We start from the raw sequence: 13967 nt of genomic DNA, 5'->3' as shown, positions 1-13967 counted from the left end.
CAAGAACGGGCTGCATCCTTTTGCTACTAACCATGCCTTTTAGTGTTCGATCTCGTTTGACTCCTTGTATTTGAGGTTGTGGATCCACTTACACTTTATAATCGATGTGCCTGTAGGTATAGACTCCCTAGGAACAAGGCTCCATGTATCATTCTCAAGCTGAGCGTTATACTCACTTTGCATAGCAGCCTTTCAGTGAAATCTTTGTGGTCCTCCAAGTACTTCCTGTAAAGTTAGAGGTTCTTGGATAACTTGAGCAACCTAAGCATGATATTGTAGAATATTTCTTGTTGGCTTCTAGGTTCTGGTTGAGTGATGCTAGGAATCCATTCTCGTTCAAGCTCTATTTGAATAGTTTGTTCAACGTCTTGTTCTTCTATAGAACTTTCAACATAAGAGTACCTATAGTTAAATCACTATAAGTTGAGGAAAATCTGCTGGCAGTTGTTTTTATCAGTGGAGGTGGTTATGGAGGGAGTGACATCGTTGTTCCTCAAGCTGCCAAGACACAGTTAGATTGAAGTCTGATAAATACCTAAGTATTAGAACTTCCAATTGAAGTAGAAGTTGAGTATGTAGGGATCATTTCTCTAAAGAGACGAGTCCTCCAAACTAGGAATTTCTTCTGGCTAAAAACCACACTTGATATCCTTCTTTTGTGGTCTTGCTATAGCCTAGCATCATGTATATAATAGTCCTATCTTCCCACTTGTTTTGTCTTTGTTCATCAAAGGTATGGGAGTATCCTATACAGCAAAAAGCACGTAAGTAAAAGATGGTTTCATACCTGTCCATAATTCAGAAGGGGTAGTACATTCTGAATATACTGCAGTATTGACTGCCTCTGCTTATATGAAACATATGCTTTGTGAGAAACATCCAAAATAGTGAGCATCTCTCTCTACAACTCCATTTTATTTGTGATCGTATAGTGTGGATATTTGCAAGGATGGTTTGGACCTTTGTAAAAAGTAGTTTTTGGCCTCCATCAATATGAAGAATTCAGAGACTATTTGAATGGAATTGTAAAATTTGAGAGGAGTTTATTTTAGGAAGTAAACAAAAGTGTGATGACTGAAGTCATCCACAATTAGTAAGAAATATTTAGTCTCATTTAAAATCAGATAAACCCTAGATATCTATATGAACTAATGCTAATAAAAAAGTACCTTGAGTCTTACCTTTTTGGGTTATGGCTTCTTCATTTTTGCTTGAAAATATGCATTGCAATCTTCTAGACTTGGTCTTTCCAGTTATGGTATACCATTTAACAGTGCTAGTGTTTGTAACACGACAAAAACTTGCATATGTTAATCCATAGTGCCATAATTATAATACAGAATCATTAAATATTGAAATAGTATGAGCTGCCAAAGTATCTAAAGAAACATAATAAAGTCCATTTATATATGTAGCCTAAGTTATTTGAGTTTTATTGAAATTGAAATTTGCTCTTGTCCTATGGAAAACCATATAGATTCCTTGTTTTAAAAGCTTAGAGATATATAAAAGATGACAAACAAGCTTAGGGATATACAAAACATTAGTAATCTTAAGATTGAAAATGGGAAAATAGATTGTACCAAAAGCAATTAATCATAAATCCTCACCACTTTTAGTATTTGTAGACATTGAAAACTTCTTATATTTGCTTTGATAAAAGAGAGTTTTGTCCAATGTTATATGGTGTGTAGCTTCATATAATTCAAAAACATCTAAGAATTCGGTGGAGCAGTCTCATATGAAATATGTTGTAATGAATGTTATAGATTTGGATATGTTACAGCCAATTTTCTAAATTCACAAAGCAATTATAAATGTAAAGGATTAGTTGTCACTTTTATAATAATACACTATAATGAACATGATGATTTTTTGGAAAGTACTTTAAACTTTGAGGACTTATCTAGTTTTCATACAGATTATGCTGAGATTGAGAAGTGTCAAAATCTAAGTTGGCTTCTAGATATTATTGGAGAAGTGCTCTGACATTCTCACAACTAAAGCCATATCTCTCTTCCTTTTATTAGTCATTATTATCTTTATGTTTATTTTTAACTTCAAAAATACCACTTAAGCTTGCATAATGATAAATGTTGGTAATGACTTGGTCAAAACTTTGTCATGTTTGAGTTTCTTGAAGCTTCAACTTGGCCATTTAAAACTTTTCATTCAATAAAAAAATTAATAAAACTCTAATAGCACTTGAAAAATCCAATTTTATACTTTAAAGTTTATCACTGCGAAGAGTCATTTCTTAATATAATCTTAAGCTTTCTCTTGATATCTTTACTTACAATTCACCATTTATAAAAAAAAATAGTTATATCTATCATTTATTATTATTTGTAATAAAATTGTTGAAGAGTGTTTTACTTCTAATGAATTAAGATATTTCTTCACCTTGAGAATAGTTTTTTAGTGCACTCTCTAAATGAGAATTGACTTTGCAATAATATTCTTTTACTCAAAATCTTTATATTATTTTTGATACAATTGGTTTTGCATTTTTACTACATCCTTTAAAGATATCACTGCTAGTGATTGATCTCTTCTAAAAAAATTCCTAAAAAATATATTTTTGTTGAGTTTTACCTCCATAATTAAAAGCCACTTGAATACATTATTATGCTATAACAAAAACTTAAAATCTAATATCCTCAAAGCTCAACCATTTTCCCATTCTAATCATTCTAATATCTATTTGTGTTTGATTTATCTACTTACCTCTTTCTTTCTTTGATAGGTAATGACTCATTTGTTAAGCTAATGTAAATAATTAAAAAGAATAACTCCCTCTTTTTCAATCAATTAAAGTTTCTATTTAGTGTCAAAGGGGTCTTTAGTAAAAAAAATCATGTTATATGTTGAGATTAACATTTGGCTAGGGAAATCTTACTATATATTGAAATTGACATTTAACAATTCAATAAAAAAAACAAGCCTTTTAGGTCTGACTTTGTTAGTTGGTTAAGGGAATCACACTATATATTAAATTTGACATTTGGCAATTTAATCAAAAGTTTTTAAGCCCAATTCTGTTGATTGGCTAGGGGAATCACATCACATATTAAATTTGATATTAAGGGGTGTAATTAAAAAAGTCAAGCTCTCAAGAAAGTTATGGCATCCTTTAGGTTTATTTAAATAATACTAATATTTGGCCCCTCTTTTACCCACTATACACTTGCATTTCATCCCATCTCCGGCAATGAAGGAATTCAAGCAGTGGCAGCAATACAATGAGAAGGGATCCATCCAATTTTCAAAAAGTTCAACGAAGACTGTTTCTAAGCTGAGCTAAGAAAAGAAATTAAAAAAAATGAGTGTCAGTTCTAGATAAACCTAGAGAGGAGAGGAGTTCAAAAACCCTAGACCAAGTAAGAAATTTGATATAGCTATGGAAATGTTGTGCCATGAGCTGCAGGAAATCCAAGCTATGGTGCTGGATCGAATGCACTTTGAGACTGCAAGCTCTAAACTTAGTACATGTGGCAAGCTTTGGTTAGACGATGCTGATGTAAGTCTCATTAAGCTAGTTCACAACTTGTTGGGCTAACACCTCGCTTGGGCAAAGATGGGCTTACCCTACCCATGACCCAATCTTCTGCCACTTGTTTTCATGATCTTGCTTCTCATGCCAAAGGAAACCCTAAAACAAAAAGAACATTCATTCCTCTCGTACAAGATTTGTATTACACCTTCAAAGTCTCACATCTTGATATACATAAGGGGTTCCTAGAATCATGCCACCATGCTCTAGTAACATAGTGATCTGTTCTGACAGCTAGATCCAGGCACCATACTGCCTACTGTTTCTAAAAGGACGAGACTATATGAGAGCCTTCTTTAAGCCTGGTTGAAATGTCACTTCCTTGTCTACTGTATTTTAAGATCCATGCTGCCAGACAAAGTCAGAAAATATCCTTGCATGACAAAGTCAAGATACGGGCTTTCACCATCACTGTTGCAACATCTAGATCATCATCAATCTCCAGCAGTGACTTGAATGCTAGCTGCCCAACACCGGTAAAACTGAGACGAAAGTATGAAAGAGGCTGAAAACTTTGTGAATATGCTATATAGAGCGTTCCAGTTTACCATGTCTTCTCTGGACGTAGAGTCAAAGACCAACCCCCAGTTCTGGACATGACTCATGTTTTAGTTACCTATCCCATTGCCAAAGTTGAAGCGGTAAAATCTCCAGGAAGAATATGATCCAAGCCTGGAACTCTTTTATTTTTATCGATGATGCTCGAGTCTATATTGTCAACGGTGACAATAAACTCTAAAATACAACTAGCACAAACATCTTATTCACTTTGTTTAGAGCTTGTAAGCTTCTATAACTTGCTCCTTGGAAGGAACGGACACGAGGGAAACGTTGCCAAAGCCACTGTTCTCGAGCAGCGCTTTGTGTTCTTCAAATCGCCTGGTCTTGCCACCGTCTGTGAAGCCGATCATAATCATGTCCAGATCCATCTCGAATGGTCTCTCCTTGGAGTATATGAGCTCGATCACTATCAGTTTGCCTCCTCGTGGCAGAGCTTTGTAGCAATTCGCCAGCATCCTGAGGCAATCCTCGTCGCTAAAATTGATGATTACAGACTGAAGAAACACCACGAAGATCATAACGTCAAGGAAAAGAAGACAGAGTACCTTGATAAGAAGAGCATCAGCACTTGGTACACTCTCAAACATGTTGCCTCCCACATGAGCAACACCTGTTAAGAAAAAACATGAAGAAATCAAAAGAAAACGTGTCTTGAATCTTACCGGGAAAGGCTGGAGCGCTCGAAACGGTGTGAGGGAGATCAAAGTTGACACCTTCGATGTGGGGATATTTCTCCACGATCTTGCCCATGCACATTCCAAGGCCACCGCCAACATCCACGAGCTTCTTCACGTCTTTGAATCCATCGTAGTGCTCGAGGACGAGGGAGATAGTGACGGTGCTCCATGCGAGCGTAGCCTTGTTGAGCAGCTCCACGTACTCGTCGCCGTGGCCGGGGTCGTGCTCCCAAAGACGAACTTTGTTGACCATCTCGTAAGCGTGGCCTCCATCCAGCACCGCTTCGTTCACTTTTTGGAACGCGGCCATGGGATACTCGTGCGTGCACAAGAGCAGGAGATGGTGCTCTTCCGCGAGCCACTTTGAGATTGGAGTGAGGCCGTAGTACGTTTCTCCATCTTTCTCGATCTTCTCGCTCAGTGCCCGCTTGTGGACCAGAAACTGGAGGATTCTCTCGAGGAGATCCGGCTGACAGTTCTTGGGATTTGAGAGACGTGACACGATCTGCTTGAGGGAGAGCGGCCCTGCCTTGGAGATCATCTCGGGAATGCCAAGCAGCACCACAGCCTTGAGCATGAAAGGAGTCACCAGCGAGAAGATCATGCTCTTGAGATCAAAGTGGCCTTGAGCATCTTCACTCATGGTGCTAGATCCAGGCGCCATACTGCCTTCTGCTTCTGAAAGGATGAGAGTAAATGAGAGCCTTCTTTCAGCCTGGTTGAAATGTCACTTCTTTTATACTGTATTTTAAGATCGGCGCTGCTAGAACAGCGTGACAAAGTCGGAAAATATCCTTGCGTGACAATATATCTTCATCGGGCTTTCACCATCAATAAATAGGCTGCTGCAACGTCTCGATCATCACCAAGCTCTAGCAGTGACTCAAACGCTAGCTGCCCAATGCTTGCATTTTTCCACTTGCCACAAGCACCTAGCACAGTCCTCCAGCAAAGTCAAATCTACAAGCATTGAAACACACCCTCCGAAAGTTAGCATGAGAGGTCTCCTGCTCCTTTGCATTAGCACTAACCATGGTGGCGGTGGAGTGACCAGCAAGTGTGGAATTTACCTTTACCCCTGGGCTGATCGTTGCTGATTGCTGCCGCTGCCCATTGTCACCGTTCGCTCGCCCCTTGGCTGATCGCCCCTGAAAGGAGACGAACAGCAAACAAGAGTGAGGAAGAAGACGCATCCTTTCCATCAGATTGGCAGATGTTTCGGAATCGTTATCGTCTACTCAACCAGGCACTCTTTACATGCGTACTTCTGGGCACCATTCACACGAAGCTAGTATATAACAAAGTTTATAAACATGGTTATGTTTCTTATTGGATCTAGGGCAATGAGCCAGTGCGGCATTTGCAGTGGCGCGGTCTCCAAGTACAAATGCCCGGGCTGCCTGGTGCCCTACTGCTCGCTGCAGTGCTTCAAGGATCACAAGGCGGCGCCCTGCACGAAGGTAGCGGCGGCAGAGGAGGAGGAGCAAGCCCAGCTCGTGCAGCCGCCGCGGGATTTCGAGAATGGGGATGAATCGCAGATGGCAACCAGGCTCCGGAGGCAGCAGCTCGAGGCGGTGGCGGCGTCGGAGGAGATCCGCGCCATGCTCAGGAACGAGGAGCTCCAGGCGATCGTGAGCAAGATCGATGCGTCGGCCACTGCGGAGAAAGATCTCGACACCGCCATGAATCTGCCGGATTTCAAGGGTTTCGCTGACAAGATCCTCGAGGTTATTGCTTCTTCCAGGTAGATTGTGCCCTCCACGGGCATCTTAGAGATCTAGAATCGGGTCTTCTCTCTTCCTTGGGGTTTTACTGGATAGAAATGGCGTCTTTGGCGATGGCAGCGGCATTCTCTCCTCTACCTCGCGCCAATCTCGCCCCAGGATGGACAGGCTCCTCCATCGCAGTGAGAGCGCAGGCTAAATCTCCCACGGAGAAGAAAGAGAAGAAGAAGCGCTCGCCGCCATCGTCCTCGTTCTCCTCCTCCTCGGGCAGGCAGAGGGATTTCGAGGATGGAATGCTCATCTGGGACGATGTGTTTGAGAAGTGCTGCGAGGATCCGGAGCGCGCGGCGGCATTGATATCGGTGGCGGAGAGGGGGTTGAGCGAGCACGGGCGAGGATGCGTCTTCGTCCGGGAGATCGCCAAGGCCGTCTCCAAGGGCGCTGGAACCGGCTTCATGGGCCGATCGAGGCCTCTGGACAGATCCAAGAAGAAGAAGCCGTCGTTCTACAAATCCGAGAGCTGGAGCGTCGAGTATGTCCCTCGCAAGTTTATCATTGATCCAAAGCTCGCTCCCAGTGAAGAGGAAGAAGGAGAAGAAGGAAAGGTTATCCTTGATCAGAAGCTCTCTCCTAGTGACGAGCAACCGACACTGCCAACTTCGTCAGGAAGTGAGAACTCGAGTTCTTCCAGCTCCTCTTCTCAGGTTTGTGTGAGAAATTCCATTCCATCGTTTCGATATTCAATGCTTTCTTGCAGACCACCGAAGATCTCCCGCTTGTTCGTCGCAAGGACTTGATGATCGTGCTGAGAGGAATGGACAGAACGAGAGTTTTGAGCTTGACATCCGAGAGGCTGATCAAAGACAGCATCACCGCGAGATCCGTCCAGAAAACCAGCGAAGAAGATGAATTCGATGCTGGCGGGGAAGAACCATACATGCCATCGAAGCAAGAGCTCGTGTTACTTCTTCACGTAGATTTCGATGGAATGCCCTCGGTTGGCGCGGATGTTCTTCAAGCACACTCGACTGGCGATGGCAGGTGGAAGCTCCAGCTGAGAGATTTCCAGCTCTACCAATAGGTACTTTGGTTTGTCACATCGATCAAAAGCTTTTCTAACGGAGAACTTCATGATCTACTGGGTGTAGGTGTTTGAGAGCAGCACATATGAAGAAGCGTGTCCTGGATCCTGTTTGATCGCTCGCTCGGTGGTTTTGACTGCTCGCCGAGAATCCTTGTGGAGTTTGCAAGCGGAGATCAAAGAGATCCGAGCGGCACGGTCCGGGACGAAGGGCATGCTCTCAAACAAATCGGGCCCAGATGCCCAAGACGAGCAAGAATGTCGATCAAGCAGCCGTAGTGCTCGGCGGTGATCGCGAGATTTTTCCTGTCTGTGGTGACGGAATAGAATTGCCGCAACGCTTCCTTGAGATCGCCCAGATGGCCACAAGCCGTGAGGATTCCTACAAATGTGATCTCGTCGGGCGAGGCTCCACCGTCTAGCTCCATGAGCCGGAAGAGATTTAGCGCTTGCTGGCCATGCCCCTTCTGGGCAAATGCCTGAATGATCGATGACCAGGCTACCACTGTTTGATCTTCCAGCCGCCAAAACGCGCGCTCGATTAGATCCAAACGCGAGTGCCTTGCGTATGCTTGGATCAGCACGGACCAAGACACGGTGTTCCTTTCGGGCATAGAGTCGAAGATTAAAGCCGCCATGTCCAGATGCCCATTTAGGGCATATGCTTGAAAGAGTGTGGTTCAAGAGATCACATTGCATGAAGGCATTTGATGGAAGAATCTCTCGGCCTCCTCCAAATGCCCAGATCTGGAATACGCAGCTAGCAGGGCATTCCAGGCGACGAGACTCCTGTGAGGCATTGAATCGAAGAGAGCTCTTGCGTGATCCAGGAGCCCTTTCTCGGCATACGCCACTAGCATTGCCGTCCACGACACCACATCTCTCTCGGGCATTCTCTCAAAGAGCTCCATGGCTCGATCGAAATCCCCGGCACTGGCAAACGATTGAAGCATTGCATTCCAGGCGACGATATCTCGCCGCTCCATCGCATCAAACACACGCTTCGCTTGGCCAAGATCCCCAATCTGGGAACACACGACGATCATGGTGGTCTGCGCGATCAAATCCTTCTCTGGCATTGCCGCGAAGAGCTCTTTCGCTAGCTCAAATTCTCCCGCCATAACGGACGCCTGGATCATCGTGTTCCAAGACACGTGGTCGCGATCGGGCATCGCAACGAACACCGCCCCTGCGCCCGCCACGTGCCCGGCATCCGCATATGCCGTCAACATTGCGTTCCAGGTGACCGTACTTCTGTACGGCACGGAGTCGAAGATCCTTCTCGCGTCGGGAATGTGCCCGTTCTGGGAATATGCCGTTAGCATCGCATTCCAGGACGCGATATTCTTCCCGGGCGTGGCGTCGAAGAGCAATCGGGCTAGGGCGACGCGGCCGTGGTGGCCGCAGGCAGCGATCATCGCGTTCCAGGCGATGGTGTTGCGCCGGGGCATCGATTGGAACAGGCCCCAGGAATCTTGGAAATTCCCGCTCTGGGAATGCGCGGTGAGCATCGCGGTCCAGGAGACGGTGTTGTGCTGTGGCATCTCGCTGGCGAAGATCTCCTTGGCTTGTTCCAGATGCCCGCGCTCGATGTAGGCCGTGAGCAAAATATTCCAGGAGAAGATGTTTGGCTCCTCCAGATCATCAAGAACAGCGCGCGCGCGCTCCAGGCTCCCGCATTTTCCATACATCTCGATGAGGAGGTTCTCCAGGTGCCGATTGCGCGAGTGTTTGGTTCCAAGGATCTGGGAGTGGAGCTTCTTTGCTTGCGAGAGATCCCTGGAGTGACTGCAAGATTTGACGAGCTGGAGGCAGAGCTGGAGATCGGCATGGTAGCCTTGCTGCTCGAGAAGATCAATTGATCGCGTGGTCATCAATGCGCAGCTTCTTTGATTTACGGACGCTTTTCGTCAGATATCTATAATATGCGATGGACGTCTTGGATTTGTTCATGCAGCCACTATGGGTCACGTTCACAATCCAAGCCACAGTTCTCATGGAAATGTAAGTTCTCGCTTTGATAGAACCATGGAACTTAATTTGTTCTATCTTCAGATGATATGGCCATGGCGACATCTTATTGAAGTCTTACAGTACCTTTGTGTAAGTACACTCTTAAGTGATTTTATTTTCTATCTATCTACTTAAATATCTATATGTTATTTTGATAGTTTTGTAAAATGTAATACTGCCACGTCAATGGTGTCTCATTGTTATTATACTCCTGCTCACGAGCCCTGCCTACCCGTCTTCTTTTCCTCAGCCATTCGAGGTCTTTGATTATGGTTGCCTCCACTGCAGGTGTGATATGCATTTGACATCACAGCTCCATGCGTTTCAGGTAATTGGCGAGGGATGAGGTTGTCTTCAAGGATTATATGTGTTTCAGCGCCCCAGTTGGGAGTGGAATTCGGCATAGGGAGGGCCAGCCTTGAGTGTGTGCATGACCGTCTCTGTGTCTTCTGTGCAGACTGGGCAGATTTGAAAATGTCATGGAAGTTCTCCCTGTCCACGGCATCTAAGTTCGATCAAGAGGCTGTGGATTCTTGTGTGGTACCGGGTGATGGTGTGTCTGGTCCATGCCCAATCCAAAAGTTTTGTGTGGGTTTATCTCCTGGCAATAAAGGTGATATTTAGTCAAGTGTTCTCTGGCATGTATCCATGTGTGCATTGCTTTGTTCGACTATTGTTCAAGATCCTCTTCAAGTGCGCTGAGAATGTCATTGAGATCCATGCCAAACTTCTGCATCAACGTCTCCATGTCATGCCACTGAGAGTCAAGAATTGCTTGATCCATGAGCTTGCCATATGGTAAAGTGAGTTTTGTAGAGGTATTGGATTGTATGTTGCCATGGCATGATCTCCAGTGGGAAGAGATTGGCTTCCATGAAGGGGATGAGGAGTGCTGTTTTGATGGAGATGCCGAGTTCGTCCAAAATGAAAGTCGATGTGATGTTTTCCAGGTTTCCCCACTGCTTTTTAGAGAGTTTGCATCCCCACACTTCTGAGCCATTGTGAGAAAATATATCTTCTTCACCTCCCACTTTGTCACTCATGCTTTTTCACAATCCTATTGCATTGCATAATAGGCACACTAACTTATACCTTTGAAGGCAAATTTCCCAACCCTAAAGGCATGATGGCTTTAAATCCCACATGTTATAAAATATTCTTAAAAAAAATTTGTGGTTCCTATCATTCTCCCCTCCCTCATGAACTAGCCACAAATGATAGCCTTAAGAAGCTAAATGAGCTTTATATAAAGGAAGTTTAAGTCAATATGTCCATGGAAAAAAGATGTGCAAATAACAACTTTAATGTCACAACAAATAGCCACAAAAGAAAGAAAGCAAAATGGCTTTCTTGCATGATAGAATTCATCATCCTTCATCATCATGATAATGTATTAGCCATCTTATTATCACCTTGATTCTTGTATTGAATCTTAACAAAAAGTAGGAGTGTGTAAGAAATTAAATTTTTCATTCTACTTTAGTCAGTTAGTGACATCTTTGACCACTTAGAAGAGTCTCACTCACAACCTTTGTAAATCCTTATTCTAACTTAAGAAACTTTCTAGCCTCTAAAGGTGATTTCAAAACCCACACTAACAAAGTATTTAATTCAAGTGCTCCATGTATTTAGTTGCATTATAGATAGTTGAAGATACCATCCTCACTATCTCATTGGTAATCTAATACCACCTTTACTACTGTCCCATCTCTCCAAGACTAAACCTTCCATTTATAAATAGTCATTCTATAACCACTTTTTAACATTTATAAAGATGCCTTAAAACATAAGGAACAATATCCCCCATTATCATTTCTTTAATTCCTGCCAAGTCCCTCTTCATCCCTAGTAGTGCTCACCAACACTACACTAGATTAGTGCCCAACAACCTAACCACTAAATCCCACTAATCTCTAAAACTTTCTATACTATGTAACTATACCTTTAGTTACTACATAAAAGGGCCACTCCTCTCCCTTTCCATTGTTAGAGATTTTGGGATGATAACATCACAGCCAATGAGAGCTTTATAGGTACTCTCCCCACCTTCTGCCATTAGGGTGTTTTAACCATATGGATAAGTGAGGTTTCAATGAGCAACATAAGGTATCTAAATAGGTAGTGCTACCCATATGTGACACACAAATCCCTAGGCCCCAAAGTGGAGCTAAAAGTGTGCCACATGGCAGTGGTTAAAGTGAAGTCCAATGAGTATAACACATTTGGACCAAAAACTCAAATTTGGAAAGTTGAAAGCAAAAATAGAACTCCAAATGAAGTGCTTTAGGAATGAGCACGAAGCGATCGATAAATAAGTCTTTTGAAAAGGACACAAAAAAGACTGACACATGGTAAGTGTTATGACATATGGAAGTGTCAAAGAGTCTAAGATAAAGTTCGAGATAGAGTTTAAGAAAGTGTCCGAAAAAAAGTCCAAGAGGCTCATGTAAGACCATGGTGGGGAGAGTACTTACAAGGCTTATGTAGGACCACAGTATTTCGAAATGTCATCCTAAAGTTCTAATCTGTGGAAAGGAAGAGCAAAAATGTTTTTATATAATAACCAAAGGCATGGTCACATAGTGAGGAAGTCCCAAAGATCAGTGGAACTTGCACTTGGACCAAATGCAAAAGTTAAGTGGCATAAATGCCATTCATAGACTTGCATATCCCCAAGTCAAGAATAAAACTTATTGAGGTTGTGAGTAAGATTCCTCTAAGTGGTTAAATATGAGACTATAGTAGAATAGAAAATTTAATTGCTTACACTATATTTAAATTGAGAGTATTGATTATTCGATCTCCCGAAGTAGTTAGAGTTGACTCTTAGACACTTCACTAAGTCATCCTATTTGTCTATCTATGTTCACTTTAGCCTTGAATTCCTCAATATTCATATACACTAGCCTTTCATAACTATATTGGTTCAAATAAGGAGCAAAGGAACTAGAGCACAAAATAACTTTTAATAAAAGTTTCAAGAGTTATTTGATGTTTTAATTCTTTTGCTTTTTAGCTATATGCTTAAAAGTTTACTCTATCCCTTTATTCAATGGTCTAAAGCTTTAAAACTTGGATTCTATTCTATTGCCTTTGGCCTATATATCTAAGGGTTAAGTTCCACTTTATGGTTATCCGATGGTGATAAAGGATGAAAACTATATATGTTACACTTGATTTCGGACTTAATCTTAGACTTAATCTTGAAGACAATCTAAGATGTGGTCTCACATTTGGTCTCGACACTAATCATGTGTTATGTTCATTTCTAAAGACTCATTTATTAATTATTTCATATTTGTTTTTCAAGTATGTCTTTAAGAGTTCCATTCTTACTTTTAACTTCTCAAGTTAGAGCTTTCAATTCAAACATGTTACATTCAACATTTAACAATCATACATTTAACTCTATTTTAGGACTTAGGGATTTATGTCTTAACTCTATCACCCATAAACGAAGTTCGATATTCTCATCAAACGATAACATATTTTTTGAAGTAATCTCATCATAAATTATTATTTTATCTTTTGCACCAAACTATTATTTGTCAATAGTTCAACATCATGCACATCCTCTAAAGAGTATAGAACCCCCAACTTAAAGATTCATTGAATCATTTATGATGGTTCTTTCACTTTGTTAATTTAGATCCCACTAAACTTTAACTATTTCCAATGTTTAAACAATACAAGCACATGCAAAGAGGATTTTAAGATCCTAAAAATCAGCTGGAGAATAAAAGTGGGAGCAATAGGGGTTAAGCTAGGCTTCACCCCACCTCTTAAGGATTTATATCTAATAGTGTTTCTTGGAGTATGTTTTAGAGTAGAAAGTGTTTTGTTACTTACAGGCATCTTAAATATGGTTTAAATTGGAGTGTGCTCATATTCATTTGTGGATGTGTGTTCTTTTGTTTGAACAAGTGTGTTTCTTTTAATATCTTGAGTGCCTCAAAGTGAGTGTGTTCAAAGATCCTATATCAGTGCACTGTGGTGCTGGATCCATGCCATTGTTGCTGGCCAGGTGTCAATCTGGTGAAGCTGGTTTGCAACGAGGGCTACAACAAAGGTTAAGATGCTCATTCCTTATGACATTCACCAGGTGAGAGAGTCTCTTCTTCGTCTATTTCGTCACCACCTTTGCCTGATCTTGCTGCTTACTCCCCGAGGAGCCAATGTTAGATGTCATTGTTCCTGAAAGAGACACTTTGTTGGAGCCGTAACTCTTTTCATATGCATGTACATAACAGACTTTTTTTCTTTCAGGAGGACGCCATGATAAGGTTGGACATGAGGCTGCCATATATCGTGAGCAAGCTTATCTGTTCTCCCGGATGGTGAGTGTCTTGCAAACAGCC

General features: G+C 42.1%; 4 protein-coding genes across 4 annotated transcripts; 2 read left to right on the top strand and 2 right to left on the bottom strand.

Annotated features, from left to right (window-relative positions):
- Positions 1 to 4190: 4190 nt before the first annotated feature.
- LOC9640252 (anthranilate N-methyltransferase) lies at positions 4191 to 5501 on the bottom strand. Its single transcript, XM_002971472.2, has 3 exons — positions 4777 to 5501; positions 4660 to 4724; positions 4191 to 4608 (listed from the first exon to the last, which is right to left on the bottom strand). The coding sequence occupies exons 1-3, from the start codon at positions 5453 to 5455 to the stop codon at positions 4327 to 4329; spliced, it is 1026 nt and encodes a 341-aa protein (XP_002971518.2). The 5' UTR covers positions 5456 to 5501; the 3' UTR covers positions 4191 to 4326.
- A 600-nt stretch (positions 5502 to 6101) lies between these two features.
- On the top strand, positions 6102 to 6589 carry LOC9639976 (zinc finger HIT domain-containing protein 3). Its single transcript, XM_002971679.2, has one exon. The coding sequence runs from the start codon at positions 6105 to 6107 to the stop codon at positions 6537 to 6539; it is 435 nt and encodes a 144-aa protein (XP_002971725.2). The 5' UTR covers positions 6102 to 6104; the 3' UTR covers positions 6540 to 6589.
- Positions 6590 to 6597: 8 nt separating this feature from the next.
- LOC112346784 lies at positions 6598 to 7945 on the top strand. Its single transcript, XM_024676411.1, has 3 exons — positions 6598 to 7219; positions 7273 to 7596; positions 7664 to 7945. Exons 1-2 carry the CDS (start codon positions 6614 to 6616, stop codon positions 7594 to 7596), a joined length of 930 nt encoding a protein of 309 aa, XP_024532179.1. The 5' UTR covers positions 6598 to 6613; the 3' UTR covers positions 7664 to 7945.
- A 305-nt stretch (positions 7946 to 8250) lies between these two features.
- LOC112346781 (pentatricopeptide repeat-containing protein At1g56690, mitochondrial-like) lies at positions 8251 to 9751 on the bottom strand. Its single transcript, XM_024676408.1, has one exon. It carries the CDS (start codon positions 9468 to 9470, stop codon positions 8277 to 8279), a length of 1194 nt encoding a protein of 397 aa, XP_024532176.1. The 5' UTR covers positions 9471 to 9751; the 3' UTR covers positions 8251 to 8276.
- Positions 9752 to 13967: the final 4216 nt, after the last annotated feature.

Source organism: Selaginella moellendorffii, unplaced genomic scaffold, assembly GCF_000143415.4.
Source record: "Selaginella moellendorffii unplaced genomic scaffold, v1.0 SELMOscaffold_17, whole genome shotgun sequence".
In the NCBI taxonomy this organism is placed as follows: Eukaryota; Viridiplantae; Streptophyta; class Lycopodiopsida; order Selaginellales; family Selaginellaceae; genus Selaginella; species Selaginella moellendorffii.
This window is presented reverse-complemented; position numbering and strand designations above follow the sequence as displayed.